This window comes from Dermacentor variabilis, chromosome 6 (genome assembly GCF_050947875.1).
Source record: "Dermacentor variabilis isolate Ectoservices chromosome 6, ASM5094787v1, whole genome shotgun sequence".
Classification (NCBI taxonomy): Eukaryota; Metazoa; Arthropoda; class Arachnida; order Ixodida; family Ixodidae; genus Dermacentor; species Dermacentor variabilis.
This window is the reverse complement of record NC_134573.1, coordinates 102084806-102102176: the sequence shown is the minus strand read 5'-3', so window position 1 is coordinate 102102176 and position 17371 is coordinate 102084806. Positions and strand designations below refer to the sequence as shown.

Here is a 17371-nt window from a genome sequence, read left to right as displayed (position 1 = left end):
TCATCGGAGGAGCGGCGTGCACTCGTAAAATGCGATTTCTGGTCACTTATATTTTTACCATATCGAACGTGCGCGCACAAACACATGCACAAAGGTGCGCGCGTGCACACAAGCACAAATGCGTGCATGCAGACACACACACGCATGCAGGCAGGCGCACACAAACATGCATACAAACAGACGCACACAGACAAACGAACATACACACGCATACACAGACGCCCACAGGAGTGCTAAACATGTGGCAGGACGCAGTATTGCACCCTTTGGCCGCATGACCTGAAGAGCCGGGCATGACTTGCACCATGAATCATCAATGTCAGTTTTGACCATATTACCGAAGTGCAATAATCACTTTTTTATTTATCAGGATGCACCCGGCTTTATAGCTGCGTAATACATGCCATTCAGCGTTCAACGCCCTACTTTTGCAACAAGAACACTAACAATACAAAAAAATTTAAATATTGGATATTGAATTAAGTGAAATGATAAGTTTTGTCCCACGTGTCTTTGTGTTCAAGTTTGTAGGGAAAGCGTATGAAGAAAGTATCATATCAAACCGCAGCGTATTCGGCGTAATCTTGACATTACAAATCTATCCATGAGACGCAGATGCATCTAGGAGCGACCTGAATAAATGCAAGGGAATTTATACGTGCAAATGATTAAGATGGGACGACATTATCCGTGCCAGCAACGTTGGATACGAGCAACAGACAGCAATAGCTTCGTGTGTTTCTTTTTTTCGTGAAATTATGTAAATTGTTGTTTGAGGCAGCCGGTAAAATTCTATATAAAGGAATTTCTTAGTTTTTTGTTTGTGTGTTACAGCTCTTATTGGGTTTTAGAGCATCGATTTCCTACAATGCGTCCTGGTATTCCCCCTCGCCACTTTCTTTCATCTCTAACCATCTCGCCTGGAGTAGAGATAGAAAGAGAGAGAAAACAGAGAGGAAAGGCAGGGAGGTCAATCAGACGAGCGTGTCGTTCGCTACCCTACACTGGTGGAAAGGAAGCCAGGAATAGAAAGAGGAAAAGAGAAAATGGGGGAGTATTTCGCGCACACGGCAGGACACACATCACTACTCTATACAGTCGGTCACTGAGGCACATTCCCGTGCAGCATTGTTCAGGTAACCTCTCGCGAGAGCCTAGCTACGGCACTGTACTTTATCTTCCTTTTCTTGAAAAAATCACTCCCCCCCCCCCCCTCCCGGTGTTCCTCAAAAATTGCAGTAACTCTCGAACAGCTTTCTGCGCCATCGACGGACGTGGCCAGCGTCCACAAATTTGGGTTCCTAAAATGTTTTGCTAGAGTCCAGTCGGCTTAGCGCGGTCTGTAACGATGTGCGCTGGACGCCGTAATGAGGCCAAGCGCACAACATATCACCGATGGTTTCTTGAGAACCACATGTATCGCACACTGGTGTATTGAACATTCCAATACGGAAAGAATATGCGTTAGTAAATGCCACACCTAGCCACTGGTCCTACAGCAGCGTTGAATCCCCGCGCGAGAGGCTAGTTGGCACTTGAAGCGGTAGCAAAATGGTTCAGGGTACCAAGGGGCAGTTAGATGCGCTTGGAGAGTTCCAGAAAGATTGTGTCGCTGTGCGAGCATCAAAGGAAGTTATTTAGTAGCGTCAGTCGTTGCGAGTGGATTTTTTCTTTAACTATGAGTGCCTCCTGCTGACCGTGCAGCCTTGTCAGCGAGGTCGTTACCGACAATTGCACCATGACCCAGAAGCCACTGAAAGATGACATCGTGCCCTTTTTCCTGAGCGTGATGGTTTCTCTGTATTGTTTTAGAAATAATATATTCATATGTATTGTGACGTATAATAGATTTGATTATCTGAAGAGCGGCTTTTGAGTCACATAAGACGACCCATTTCTCTGCTTGTTGGTCATAGACATTGTTTACAGCGGTGCGGAAGGCCACGAGTTAAACCGCCATGGATGTCGGTATGTGTGATGCCATGACTTTCATTGTTACCCGTTTTTCTAGAATGACAAAAGCGGACGCTATGCTTGTAGGCGTGGTCTAGCCAATATATATATATGTATATATGATGTCGTCTCCGTATATTTCATGCAATAAGAGCAGTGTTACCTGCTTCAGAGGCGCATACGAATTAGTGGTTTTGGCTAATTCCTGGAACAGGCGGGCATATTTGAGACTGCCGAAGAGACCAAAGGAGACATGGAGGTCTCTCCGGCGGTCTATAAGCCGGCGGCATACTCTCGTGGGGAGCGTTGATCAGACGCGAAAACGCTTCTTAGGGGCGCTGTGCTAACAGGGAAGCCAAGTTATGGTCGGAGATTTCTGGGAGATCGCGAACAATTATGCCCTCTGAACGAGTCAACTGCCACGCGAATCGGAAGCAGACGATCTATGTCATTGGCGATTGTTGCTGATCTGCAGGCGCGTCGAAGTAAACCGAGACACGTGGGTAAAGCTTGACCCTGTGGGCTCTCCTATGTATGCATGTTGCTCTGGCATGTGTTCTGGCTGACTATTATGCAGAAGTGCCAAGAACAGTGCTCTGTACAGGTGCAACATGGAATGGAGAGGTGCACCCCAAGTTATCCTAGAGCGGAATTCCAGCACCTGAGCGATACCAGAAAGCTTCTTCTTCAAATAAATGCAGTGTGGGCTCCATGAGAGGTTGCGGCCCATGACGACGCCAAGGAAGCGGCGCGCTTTAACGTAAGACAGTTTGACCATTGATCATCATCATCATCATCATCATCATCATCATCATCATCATCATCAGCCTAGTTACGCCCACTGCAGGGCAAAGGCCTCTCCCATACTTCTCCAACTACGCCGGTCATGTACTAATTGTGGCCATGTTGTCCCTGCAAACGTCTTAATGTCATCCGCCCACCTAATTTTCTGCCGCCCCCTGCTACGCATCCCTTCCCTTGGAATCCAGTCCGTAACCCTTAGTGACCATCGGTTATCTTCCCTCCTCATTACATGTCCGGCCCATGCCCATTTCTTTTTCTTGATTTCAACTAAGATGTCGTTTACCCGCGTTTGTTGCCTCACCCAATCTGCTCTTTTCTTATCCCTTAACGTCACACCCATCATTCTTCTTTCCATAGCTCGTTGCGTCGTCCTCAATTTCAGCGGAACCCTTTTCGTAAGCCTCCAGGTTTCTGCCCCATATGTGAGTACTGGTAACACACAGCTGTTATACACTTTCCTTTTGAGGGATAGTGGCAACCTGCTGTTCATGATTTGAGAATGCCTGCCAAACGCACCCCAGCCCATTCTTATTCTTCTGGTTATTTCAGTCTCATGATCCGGATCCGTGGTCACTACCTGCCCTAAGTAGATGTATTCCCTTACCCCTTCCAGTGCTTCGCTACCTATCGTAAACTGCTGTTCTCTTCCGAGCCTGTTAAACATTACTTTAGTCTTCTGCAGATTAATTTTCAGACCCACCCTTCTGCTTTGCCTCTCCAGGTCAGTGAGCATGCATTGCAATTGGTCTCCTGAGTTACTAAGCAAGGCAATATCATCAGCCAATCGCAAGTTGCTAAGGTATTCTCCAACAACTTTTATCCCCAATTCTTCCCACTCCAGACCTCTGAATACCTCCTGCAAACATGCTGTGAATAGCATTGGAGATATCGTATCTCCTTGTCTGACGCCTTTCTTTATAGGGATTTTGTTGCTTTCTTTGTGGAGGACTACGGTGGCTGTGGAGCCGCTATAGATATCTTCCAGTATCTTTACATATGGCTCATCAACACCCTGATTCCGTAATGCCTCCATGACTGCTGAGGTTTCGACTGAATCAAACGCTTTCTCGTAATCAATGAAAGCTATATATAAGGGTTGGTTATATTCTGCACATTTCTCTATCACTTGATTGATAGTGTGAATATGGTCTATAGTTGAGTAGCCTTTACGGAATCCTGCCTGGTCCTTTGGTTGACAGAAGTCTAAGGTGTTCCTGATTCTATTTGCGATTACCTTAGTAAATACTTTGTAGGCAACGGGCAGTAAGCTGATCGGTCTGTAATTTTTCAAGTCTTTGGCGTCCCCTTTCTTATGGATTAGGATTATGTTAGCGTTCTTCCAAGATTCCGGTACGCTCGAGGTTATGAGGCATTGCGTATACAGGGTGGCCAGTTTCTCTAGAACAATCTGACCACCATCCTTCAACAAATCTGCTGTTACCTGATCCTCCCCAGCTGCCTTCCCCCTTTGCATAGCTCCTAAGGTTTTCTTTACTTCTTCTGGCGTTACCTGTGGGATTTCGAATTCCTCTAGGCTATTCTCTCTTCCACTATCGTCGTGGGTGCCACTGGTACTGTATAAATCTCTATAGAACTCCTCAGCCACTTGAACTATCTCATCCATATTAGTAACGATATTCCCGGCTTTGTCTCTTAACGCACACATCTGATTCTTGCCTATTCCTAGTTTCTTCTTCACTGTTTTTAGGCTTCCTCCGTTCCTGAGAGCCTGTTAAATTCTATCCATATTATAGTTCCTGATGTCCGCTGTCTTACGCTTGTTGATTAACTTAGAAAGTTCTGCCAGTTCTATTCTAGCTGTAGGGTTAGAGGCTTTCATACATTGGCGTTTCTTGATCAGATCTTTCGTCTCCTGCGATAGCTTACTGGTTTCCTGTCTAACGGAGTTACCACCGACTTCTATTGCGCACTCCTTAATGGTTCCCATGAGATAGTCGTTCATTGCTTCAACACTAAGGTCCTCTTCCTGAGTTAAAGCCGAATACCTGTTCTGTAGCTTGATCCGGAATTCCTCTAGTTTCCCTCTTACCGCTAACTCATTGATTGGCTTCTTGTGTACCAGTTTCTTCCGTTCCCTCCTCAAGTCTAGGCTAATTCGAGTTCTTACCATCCTATGGTCACTGCAGCGTACCTTGCCGAGCACGTCTACATCTTGTATGATGCCAGGGTTCGCGCAGAGTATGAAGTCGATTTCATTTCTAGTCCCACCATTCGGGCTCCTCCATGTCCACTTTCGACTAACCCGCTTGCGGAAAAAGGTGTTCATTATCCGCATATTATTCTGTTCTGCAAACTCTACTAATAATTCTCCTCTGCTATTCCTAGAGCCTATGCCATATTCCCCCACTGACTTGTCTCCAGCCTGCTTCTTGCCTACCCTGGCATTGAAGTCGCCCATCAGTATAGTGTATTTTGTTTTTGACTTTACCCATCGCCGATTCCACGTCTTCATAAAAGCTTTCGACTTCCTGGTCATCATGACTGCATGTAGGGGCATAGACTTGTACCACCTTCAATTTGTACCTCTTATTAAGTTTCACAACAAGACCTGCCACCCTCTCGTTAATGCTATAGAATTCCTGTATGTTACCAGCTATTTCCTTATTAATCAGGAATCCGACTCCTAGTTCTCCTAGACCATTGATAAAAGCGACATAAGAAGACTTTGGCTTCCATGTAAAGGTGACTAACACGTATTTTGCAGTCGACGCGCTGAGGCCTTGTGCTTGGAGGTAGGACATAGTCATGGTTGCAGCGCACAGGAGCCTAGCCCGCACCTGAGTTCGAGTCACTGCAGAGGCCCAGATGCAAATGCCACAGACGTATATGAATAGGTGAACTGTCCGCAGTAAGCATTCAGCAAGTCCTATGATGGGTAGGTTAAACAATACGGGACTCAACTCTCCCGCCTGCAGGACTCCTCGATGGATGTAGTCTTCCAAAGTTGGGCTGTCCTCAATCTCCAAGAATAAAGGCCTCTCACTTAAGTAGTAATATGTACACCGATACATGTGACCGCCAACCCTTACGGCCTACAGCTCGCTTAGAAATTCCTTCATGGGCAACATTATCGTTGCACCTTTGACATCCAGAAAGAACGCTATTGATATGCGCTTTAGGCTTTTTTGCTCTCCCGATGACGCTGTTAATAGAACTCCTTTGCCGAAAGCCCGCCATGGCTTCAATACAAATGTTGAACCATTCGAGATTTCGAGGTGTCATTCTAGGCGAACATTCTCCTGTGTAGCTTGAAAGTGCAACCAAATGATAGGACTACAAGTCGAGCGGAGACTTTTCAGATTTTAGAATGGGGATCAAGCGACTCAGTTTCCATCGTTGCGGAACAACACTCGTGCCAAGATTGATTGTAGTAACTAAGCAGTTGACCATGTGCCACGTGTGCCAGGTGACAAAGGGCCGCGTACGTGATGCCGCCTGGCCCCGGTGACGACGAACGCCTGCAGATGCAGCGTCAAGTTACTCGAGTGAAAAAAGGCATATTCATTTCTGGTACGCGTGTCTCAGCGACGACATTCACAGCTGCATGACTGATGGTGACCACAGTGCCCGCAATCCGAGCACAGAAGTCTTCCGCGACATCATTCTGCGATCGGCGTTCGTGTAGAGCCAAAACAGAGCCTTTGTTGTGGGCATGAAAGAGGACCTCTCACTGTCCTCGATATTTGCGACGATGGTTTCCGAGGATCGAACAACTGGCTAAAAGGCTTCAAGCGCTGGTCTTGCAGTTGATCCACGTGTTGCTGAGCTTTCTGTTGCATGCGCTGTGCATCCCTGAGATCGAGAATGAACGTTGTACGCCGACGCCTTTTTTGTATCTGGCGACGAACCGCTCGCAGCCTCTGCAGTTCTGTATCAAAGTCCACCTTGATAACATTGTAAGTGAAGGCACAAAAATGTTCATGTTCTCCACCATGGCCTTTTCTACATTGAATGAATGGTCTTTACGTGCGTTTTTAATATGGTTACGTGAAAGCACAGTAGGGAAACTATTTAGAAAGTCTACCTACAAGGGTAGCAAGCTCTGGCCAACATGAAGCCAGCTTGCTTGCTTGCTTGCTTGCTTGCTTGCTTGCTCCTCCTTTGTGGCGCTTACCCACTACGGGAGATCGGCCAAGAAGCCGACAGTTAAAGGTTAAAGGGAAGGGGAGAGAGGAAAGCATAAACGGAAAAGTAAAACTGGGTGAAGAATAACGTTCATGTTAATTAAGAAATAGATACACGTGCAGATGCAGAAATAAAATTGCTTGTAATTAACAACAAGCAAGACACGTCGTCGTCATCAGATCAACATTGGCCGCTTGTGGGTACGTCCCACCAAATCCAAGGGTCTACTTCGTCGCCTTCGAGCAGCACGTAGCAATGTGTTCCATATACTCTGCCCAATTAATTATGCGCAAAACCGCAGAGGAGGATCCGACAACTCCACTCATCTCTAAATAGATCGGAATATGGTCGCTTCCGTACGTCTCCATGCCCATAAACCATTGTACTCTCGAAACGAAGCGCTGCGACACCTAAGTCAAATCGGGGCAGCTACTATATGACAGTTCTCGCAAATATGTAGCGTCGCCACCATTCAAAAAGCACAAATCGTGATCGGAGACAAATGATCCAAGTTTCCTGCCTTTCGAGTCAGTCTTGACGCTTCCGCGCAATTGGTCACATAGCTCCGCATGGCACAGTCGCTGAAAATGAATGCGGTCTAAGGTTTGCCCGTCTTTGTTGCGCTAAGCTTGTTGTTTCTATTGTGCCGCATCTAAAAGTAATTCACCGCTATTAAAATACATATGTATTCCACATAAGGTGTGTGCTCATCGCAAACCTTTTAAATATGTGTGCTACGCGTCATGTTTCTCATATTTTTGTCATTTTTACGAATTTCAATATTCGCAGGTTGGTAGGTATAGTTATTAACAAACGTATATTATTCTCTATATTCTTTTTTACTATCACCTCGTATGACAGTCCCATACATGACTTTGGTTGAATATAAGCTTTCGTGTCCTTTTTACCACAGAAGCGGCTTCGTCGAGGCCTCCCACAGACTTCCGTAGTGCAGAAGCAACGGAAATTACGACATTGCCTGACGGGGCGGCCCCCGTTCTACGTAGGCCTGCCCGCTTCAAACCGAACGGGGAGCCAATTTGTTTGCCTCATTCATAGAAGCGAATGTTGGTGTAGAGTGTCACTATGCTTTTTCTCACACTGGCAGCAAAGTTCGGGCGTCATATCGGTGGTTCGACGGTCACGCACAGGCAGTTTCTGATGACACTGCAAAAGAATTGGGGCGCCATCTGTCACCTCTAAGGCTAAAAATGGCGAAACACGCCACACGGTGACAAATGGCGCCCCCGTTCCGCAGCAGAGAAACCAGCATCCTTTGAGCGATCGTTGCAGAAGACACACACATGCCATTACCAAGAATTGGCTTTGCTGAAGGCAGTACTCGCCACCATATATGCTTCCCTCGCTCACGCATCAAGGCTCAGAAGCACCAAGTCGGTTTGCTAGATATTTAATAACTCCTTGGCGCATCCTACATGCGTGAGCTCGTGCTTGGTCAAACTTCACTTTGCATCTCAGTGAAGTGTGACAACTCTGTATCCCTCCGTTAGGAGCGATGGCTGCATCCGCGGAACATAATTCAAGGGAGCTCGTAGCTTATTCGGTAACGTGCTTCGGTTATGAAATTAAATAGCACCACAATGTTAAAATATTAGGTGCGTTTATAACTGCGGTTACATATATGTGTCTGAGTGCTGCCTAATGTGAAATTTTACTGAACAAGTCCGAGACCTTCGTTTCACTATCTGCGCTGAAGCAAAATCTATCTTATACTTCCGTCATTTGGCAATTCGGCACCATATCATATTTATGATCTTAGTCAATTGTGTTCTCAAGACTCACCTGTTTGGCTGCCGCAGCTGTAGTGGAATGACATCTGAGCAAATTGTCTCGCACATTCGCCGGAAACTCTGAAATAAACACGAAAATCAATCTAAAGTAATGGTTTTGGGCAATTACACATTATAATAGCTACTCTAGTCTTTTTGCAGATTACCACTTGACCTTTTTGTGCTAGCTATCGTGGCATACGGAGTTGCAGAAGGGACATAACGCCCAGGGTTGAAATCGAATGCGCTATCTCGCCCAGTTTTGCAACCTACCTACATGCGCCCACGTGCTCCGACGTTTCTTTACGAAAGTCCCTTAACGGTGTTCTAGAAGGCTACATCTTGAGTGTTCGCCAGTGTGCCTTTAAAAATGATGATAATTTCTATGTAGATGGTGGGTAGGGGAGGGGGAATAATGCAGGAACTCTCATGTACTTTAGATTGGTGTGCACAATAAGGAACCCCTAATGGTAAAAAAAAGTGGTGGCGGTACTCGGTTGCGGCACTCCTCGTATTATCATGGCGCTGAATCCTATAAGTAAGCGCTCTCGGTTTTGTCGTAACCAGTGTACGAATATGTCGCCTTAGTAAAATCCGGTGCGTACAGTCTTGTCCATATTTCCGAGTGCCGATTTGACCATTAGCGATGTCTTTATCGGCCATAGTGCAGCTTTTGGAGGAAACAAAATGAACTGAGGATGCGAACTTTGTTGAACTGGCGCACGAAGCGTCATTGCAATAACGGCGCAGTCCGTTAACGAAAGCTACAAGGCTTAGTATTGTGCGATATTAGAATTGTTGCTCTGTCAACATTCTGTCAATGACTCGAACGCGTTGCCAATCCTACTTTCGTTTTCTGAAACAAAAAGCGCCCCGCACCCTCATGCCACAAAATCGAACATTTGCTTCAACCTAATGCAGTTATTTCAAACATTTGTTATTACCTCTGCTCAAGCCCAGAGCAAAAAGAAAATGGCCTCAGATATGTAGGTACGTCAACGCGGGACCTAGTTTGACGCGAGTAATTACTCGGAAGATCACTGGGATGCCACGAGGTGCACTATATCTTTTATCACGTTGAAACTCCATGATGAGATTTTCGCGTCAGGTGCTTTGCTTGCTTTGTTGTGAACAGAATTATTATTTATAATTAGAAACTACTCAGGCTTTTCATATCTCATGCGCCGGTTTTACATTACGCCTGATATATGTACATTTTGCAACATTGTGTTGCTTTTTGAATATTAAGTGAAGGCTTATTTTATTCAGTAACGTGAAAGACAGTGATGAGCTCTTTATACATTTTTTATTTTCACTTAATCGCTTCGATTTTAGGAGAGATTTAGCGTTAAAAGGAGAAGCTAAGTGATATGAGAAAGGCAAGAAGATAACCAGGCATAGCCCAGATGGCTACCCTTCCCTGGGGAGAGTCAAAAGGGAATGGTAAAGGTGAAACGGACACGGAAGAACATGTTCAGAGCACGCATGCCCACAAACTGAAGCGTTCATGCTCCACTTCGTCACAGGTGGTCATATAGGCTGGTACATCTGAAGAAACGCAGCAAGGCTTTGTGTGGCTACGTGCATCGCAGGCGCACAAGGCCATTGTCCAAGGATATCCTCTCTTGTAAAGCGCCCGTCATCTAGTTTAACATCTAATTTAGCTTTAGCTGCTTCAGCTACACTTTCCTCCTGCTTTCGCAACCATTCCGGCATCGCGAAATTCAACACCTCAGCGAGCAACATAATTTTCTAAGCTATAAAACTGCTGCAACTCTTTTGGTCGATTGTTAAAGAACACTTTATTCCATAATACCTTTGTGCATTGAAAGTAGTTCCCTAACGATCATGACGAGGAACAGCGTAAGTCACATTATCGATTTTGACTTGGCGTTTATTGACGACTAAAGAAGAAGTCCAAAATTTTGAGCTTGATAATATGCGTTAGATGAGACTTGCTAAGTTGCGTTAGCTAAGTGGCAGTCGATGACACCAGTTCCAGTAGCTTGAACTTCGGCTGTGTGTGTGGACCTTGAAAACGCCAGCTCAACACTCTAACAGCTTCCCTAAAATATTAAGAACAGTCTTTCTGGCGCACCCAACACCCATACTGAAGTAAAACGCAGTACGTCCTTTAGTTTCGCCCGATTCTCAAGAAATTACGCGTTCTTTGTCGGCGATGGCAAATGAATGCCAAGCCGCTAAATATGAAAAATTGTTATGTTTTACTAGCTAAACCACGATCTGATTACGAGGCACGGCGTATGAGGCACGTGCACTAAATCTAACTGCACGAAACTTTTTTGCACTTTGCCCCTTTTTAAATGCTGCCGCCATGACCGGGATTGAACTAGCGACCTAATGCCAGGCTGTGTAGCATGTCGTATACAATGGTTACCAGTGACAGTCGTTGAAAAAGTGCACTTTCATTGAATACTATATCGAGCGTTTAACTCGACACGTGAAAGTGCTCCCACCATGGTGGATCAGTGGCATTGGCGCTCTGCTGCTGAGCATGAGGTCGTGGGTTCGGTTCCCAGCCGCGTGACCTCCGCGTTAAGATGGGGACCGCCGCATGAAACTTATGCGGGCGTTGCGGGTAAGGCGCATTCTGCGGGTAGGGCACATTCAGTCCACTGCTCATCATTGGACGTTCAGCGAGCTCTCTGCGAACTATTCTCATCAACTTAGATGAGAGACCGCTATCGAAAACCTTGGGGGAAGTTCGCCGAAGCACTCTCATGTACACGTGGCGCCAAAAGCCCTGTTGTTATTTGGTGATGTCGACTGGTCCCTATGGGCACTTGTGAGTCTCAGCGAACATATCTCTCTGAGTGCGTTCACACTGTCCTTTTGACATTACAGCGAAGCTGTAATATCAAAAGCTATCATTTATCAATGGCTCATACCCTCGTAAGCAAGCCATAAATGCAATGACTCATAGCCCCGTAGGGCACAGATCCCAAGCACTCAGCCAAGCGAAGCCAACTGTGCTTACATTCGCTATAATCACGCATGCAACATACAGAACAGCATGTCGAAAGCAGTCATGATCAATGGCTCATACCCCCGCTAGCCGTGGCTCATTCCCCCCTAAGCAAGAAAAAAATGCAATGGTTCATAGCCCCGTAGGGTTCACGGCTATTAACTCTGCGTGCGTTAGTTGCGTTGACACTACCCCTGTCATCGTTATCGGGGATTTCAATGTCGATGAGTCGGGACGGAAAAGGGAGTGGTTTACGTGTTGCAGCCATATCGCTTGCGATGCCGCACCGACCCGGCCCGACCAACCACCCAGCGGCGTACGTACATCGATTTGACATAATCAAAGAATGTGTTCGCAGTTGCCAGTAAAATAATGACCGCCAATCAAGACAATAAATGTGCGTGCGTACCTTTCGTTACGATGACCACCCATCAAGAAAATAAATGAGTTCGTACTTTTGTTCAAAATTCTGTGTCGTGTGCTAAACCGCTTCGCTGGTCATCCACATTCGTAGAGTGTAATGATTTGAGTGATAGTGAATAATGTAATAGAGTGATGATCATGGTTTTAACGCGACAGCGTTCAGGCGCTCTTGTCGCAGAAAAGCCGGTGTCGTCGGTGTCGGTGTCGGCTGCGTTGGCCATGAGCGAAAAGTCCCGGAAGGCAATTTATAAATAAAAACAACTTGCAAGATGGGCTGGGTGGCAATTGAACCAGGCTCTCCGGAGTGTGAGATAGAGACGTTACCATTCAGCCATTAGTTCGATGGTTCAAAGCGCGACAAAAGCGCCTCTAGTGAATGTGGTGTTGTCTTAGAAACGTGCCGTAGAATGTTACACTGCGGTGGATGTCGGTAATTATGAGCATGTAAATTACAGAAGTCGCTATTGAACGAGTATCGAAGTACGTTTCCGCTACATTTCTTCTGCGATTGGCGCACACGCAGAGCCATCCTGCGGCAAACACAGAAGACCTACTACTACTACGGCGCTGCCCCGAGAGGTGGCGCACCACTCACCCGCTTCTCCCCTTCGTCTCGTTTGAGCGCATTGGGGCCGTGTGGGGACAGGTGCGAGGATGCCCCAATACCCTTGCGTTTAATAAGTTTTCTCGCTCTCTCCCCTTCCAAACCCTCGTGTTTTGGCGACGCGGCTCCTCTTTCCGCCCACAGCGCGATTCCTAGGTGCAGCGTCCGATGCGGGACGCCGCTGACGTGATCGCTGCGCCGTAGCGCGTCTGGTGGGAAAGCGTTTCCTGCGATGTGTGCCGTGCTGCTGGCGAGGAGTCATGTGTCTGCGTGGTGCTCCCAAGCGAGATAGAGGACGGTCCCATCGAAGCGTCAGCCCCATGATCGCGTTCGCCTTCATGGCGCGTCGCGGCCCGACTGTCCGTGCCGATCCCGACTTTTGACTCGCGTGGATCGTTTCTCCCTCCGAGGCACCGAGTTCTTTGGTTCGTTCCGCTTGATCAGGCGGACATTTCGTCTTTGTGGGACTCAAGAGCATGCCGAGCGAATGAGTGAGCGGTGCGAACGGGGTGCGATAACGCTATCGCGTTTCGCTCTTGAAGGCGAAGTTTAAGCGTCCTCCAATTTTTCTTCCTTATCTTTCCTTTTTCCATCTTTCCCATTTCACGTTTCCCAAGTGTAGGGTAGCCAACCGGGTGCCGCCTTGATTACACTTCTGCCATTCCTTCATATTCGTCTCCCTCCTCCTCTGCATGCTTTAGTGCTTGTTAGGGGTGTATATATATTTTTCTTAAGCTGCACCAATGCTACACCTGGGGAAGTAATGTGGGGGGCGGCGCGAAGAGATAGCCGCGTGCCCCGGCTCATTTAGGACGACCAGCCATGGTACCGCAAAATCTCGGGAGCAGCCGATACTGCAGCCGCTCTGATCCAGCGCGCTCGCGTGTTCTATTTACGCTCTACATGCGCGTGAGCCATCTTCTTCACAGGCTCTGGCGGGCATGGTCGCACTTCTGCAGGGCCTCCTCCTAGTGCGAAGCGCGATTGAAATATGTGCAAAAGGCGGGCGCATAGAAAGAACAGAGACTGCAAGTCTATATAGTCTATATACATGAGTGGCGATTCGAAGGAAGAAAAACGCAGAAGACGGTGTCATCGCACGGCTTGCAACAGTGGCGTTAGTGTTCGTAGTGTCGTTGGTTGTGGCAGTGGCAGTCGTTGGTAGTGTCGGGTTTCGCAACCCAGTGAGAGGTGTAACAGGCAGCACCGGCAGCTTAGGTTGTGAACGAAGCGCAGCCATGTGATGCCGTAGTGCGAGATTGTGACCTGCTGCAGGTTCTCGTAGATGTGCAGACCTGTAGAAGTCGGATCTCCGAAAGAGAACTATCTGGCAACTCGTGAATTGCGTGGAAAAAGCGCAACTGTTGTCACTCCTGTTGTGGACGTAGAAATGATTCTCGAGCTGGAGAAACCAGAGGGCAGAGCTGCTCCTGCAAAACTTCAGTAGGTAATGCATCCGCAGATGGTGCGAGCACAGAACATCAGAAGTCCCGCCTGCTGTTGCTCGATGTCAATAGCATCAGGGTTGTGGCGGTCGCTGAAGGCATCATGGAGGCTCTGCTTCTGGAGTCGCTGTGCTTGCGAGAGTGAAATTTGTGTGCCTAGTAGAGAACGTGGGAGGGCCTGTCAATCGCTAATGAATGAAGTGCCCCCGAAAGGAAAACGTATAGCATGCGCGAACATCCAAGGAAGGAGAAGGGCGGGTCTTAGAGTAGCCGAAAGCGCTTGCGTTTGGCCCAGTGAATTCCCCGGAATGAGTCGTCGCACAGCTGCCTTTCATATGGGGAGGAGTCCACACGGACCAAGTAGAGGTTTGATGCTGGTGCCTTTGCATACTGACGATTGTCACGGGGAAGGGGGGGGGGGGGCAGGCAATGTGGGACGACAAAACATGGAGTGACACGACCGTTGAAATGGAGAGAGCTGTTGCGACTGACGCTTGGGGTGGCGTAGTGAGCAAGGATGGCTGCCCGAAAACCCTCGTAGAAGTCGGGCACGGGGGGGAAACCGGAGCCTGGAGCCTTGTTGATATGAAAGTGGCTGTCCAGCTGGATGAACAGATGTCCGGCATGCCAATGTAGAATTCTCGGACACCCTAGAGCCGCGGGACGTCTGTCGGACCACGTGAGGCCACGTCGCTCTCGCCTTGGCATAGTCGGTGTGTTGACGCTGGCATGGCTGGGCTTGGTTATCCCGGCCCCCAACTTGTGGGAGGCGGCGTGAAGAGGTAGTCGCCATGCCATGCTTTATTTGCGACGGCCAGCCATGGTGCCGCAGGATCCCAGGAGCGGCCGATACCGCTACCCCTGAGGGCCAGCGCGCTAGCGTGTTCTAGTTCCATTATCGCGCTACATGCACGTGAGCCGTCGTCTTCACAGGCTCTGGAGGTGATAGTCATGCTGCTACAGTAAGCTAACCGCCCCTCAATCTTCTCTCTCTCTCTCTCTCTCTCTCTCTCTCTCTATATATATATATATATATATATATATATATATTGTGGGAATTTATAAGCTATTCTTTGTCATCTGTACATGATCATCATCATGTGGGGTTCATATGGGCTTCTTCTTCATCATCGCTTGTGGGGCTGGCTCTCGAGTGTGATCCGTGCTGTGGGCGTGGTCGGTTCGCCCAGTTTTTGACGCGGAATAAACGCCGTGAGAACTGCTGCGTCACAATATATATATATATATATATATATGTGTGTGTGTGTGTGTGTGTGTGTGTGTGCTTGAAAGCAATAAGTATGATCGGCTGCCGCAGGGTTAAAATTGAAGAGATGATGCGCTTACTAAAAAACAGCTGTATATTGGTTTGTACTGTCCGGAGCCCGGCATTTCTAATCTCAATTTTATAAATATATTGTAGCGCTAGGATTGATCAATGGCCTCCCCGCAACGCCGTGAGTCCCGTTCGCATTCATCTTGATGGTTCCAGTCCGCACTTTATTTTGGCCGCTTCTCAGAAAACTAAACAATGTATCTCGCGGAGGTTAGGCTGCACTGACGACACCGAATTCAAAACCTGACCAAACCTAATCGAAGTTTTTGTTAGCGGTGTGCCTGTTTGTTCTCTTAGTGATACCGGGGCTCAAGTGTCAGTAATGCGCTCAGATCCTTGTAGATTGATTCATTGAGTGATTGATTGAAAATTTGATTATTCCACTGAACTGGGGTGCCCGCCTCTTACCCTACACGAAGGTAGCGGGGAGGGGTGAGGACGAAGCAGTCCCCGCGCGTTGAGGACGGTCAGTCTTCATGGTCTCAAGGGCCAGGCGGATTGCTCGACGTTGGTCATCTTCAGCTTCGCTCTGGAGCAAGGCCTCCCAGGCTTCTCTACTGTCAATGTTTTCCTTGGTCCCTTTGTAGCCAGCACATTCTCATATTACATGATCCAACGTACCTTTCTCCTTAAAAATTTTGCAGAGGGCGTCGTGATAGTCCCTCGTCTGAGTTAAGTGGATCCAATATGGTGATGTATAATTGTTTCCCTGGAGGCGCCGCCAAATGCGAGCATCCTCCAGAGAGAGAGAGGCCGATGCGGAGGTGGAAAGATTCTTCTTTCGGCTTTGTAATGATCTACAATTTCCCTGTGCGAGATGATGTTTTTTTTATTCCTGGAACTGGCTGCTCTAGAGTTGCCCAGTGGTAGAGTGCTCGGGCGAGCTCGTGAGCGGCTTCGTTACCTGGGACTTCTTCATGGGACAGAACCCAAATAAAAGTTATCTCCCTTCTAGGAGGGTTCTTGAGTAGAATTTGGAGGGCCTCTTCCGAGATTATCCCTTTGTTAAAATTTCGGATAACTAATTTGCTATCGCATAATATGACTCCCGCTTTTGTACCCGCACAAGCGAGCGCTACTGCAACCTCCTCGGCTGTGCAGGCGTCCCTCGTGCACGTGGAGCACGGTATCTTAAATCACCCATAGCCATCAACCACCGTCGTTACCGCAGCGCCGTCTCTGCCGCAAGCGGCGTCCACGTACGCTACTTTATACACCTGTGTATGTTCCAGTTTATTTACTAGAGCCTTAGCCCTGTGAGCTCTCCTCTCTGTTGCAGATAGGTTGCATATTTTTAGGTAGGGGGCAATTCGGAAGCGTTCACGCATGTCCAACCGAATGTCCTTCTTGCCAGTAGGGGTACCCCTGTCACATTGCTTTCCTACCCATTCCATGATTTTTCTCCCTGTTTTTCTCCCCGCGTACCACGACGAGAGACAATCTTTTGAGCAACAAATGGACATGATTTGGCACGATCCATTAACATTACCCAGCATCTTAGGTCCAATGCCCGTCCTTTCAAAACAGCGGCGGGTTTTGAATTTGTTGTTCGCATACCTGTCAGAAATTGGCCTAATCGGAAAGCTTTAAAGATTGAACATTTCATATAGAAAAGCCTATATTTACCCACCATGTCACCTGTAAATGTTAGTGTCAGGTCCACTTGCACATTTCATACTTATTTTTATTCCCCTTTTCTCCCACTCTCCCCTGGAATCTTTTAATCCCATTCCCCATCCCTACACAGAGTAGTATGCCAGCGGTTGTATACGCGCCGGCAAAATTCTCTCTTCTTTTAATAAAGAGTCTCTCTCTCGCTCTCCCTCTTCTGGACTGGATAAATCTTTCCAAATGAGAGACTCGTCCTGCCTCAGTGAGCTGAAT

General features: G+C 47.6%; 1 protein-coding gene across 1 annotated transcript in view; it reads right to left on the bottom strand.

The window, feature by feature from the left end:
• Positions 1-17371, bottom strand: part of LOC142584299 (uncharacterized) — a 90042-nt gene that overhangs the window by 67301 nt on the left and 5370 nt on the right. The window contains exon 2 of the mRNA XM_075694443.1: positions 8707-8774. Within this exon, the coding sequence (XP_075550558.1) occupies positions 8707-8774 (68 nt within the window). The remainder of the gene's footprint in view (positions 1-8706; positions 8775-17371) is intronic.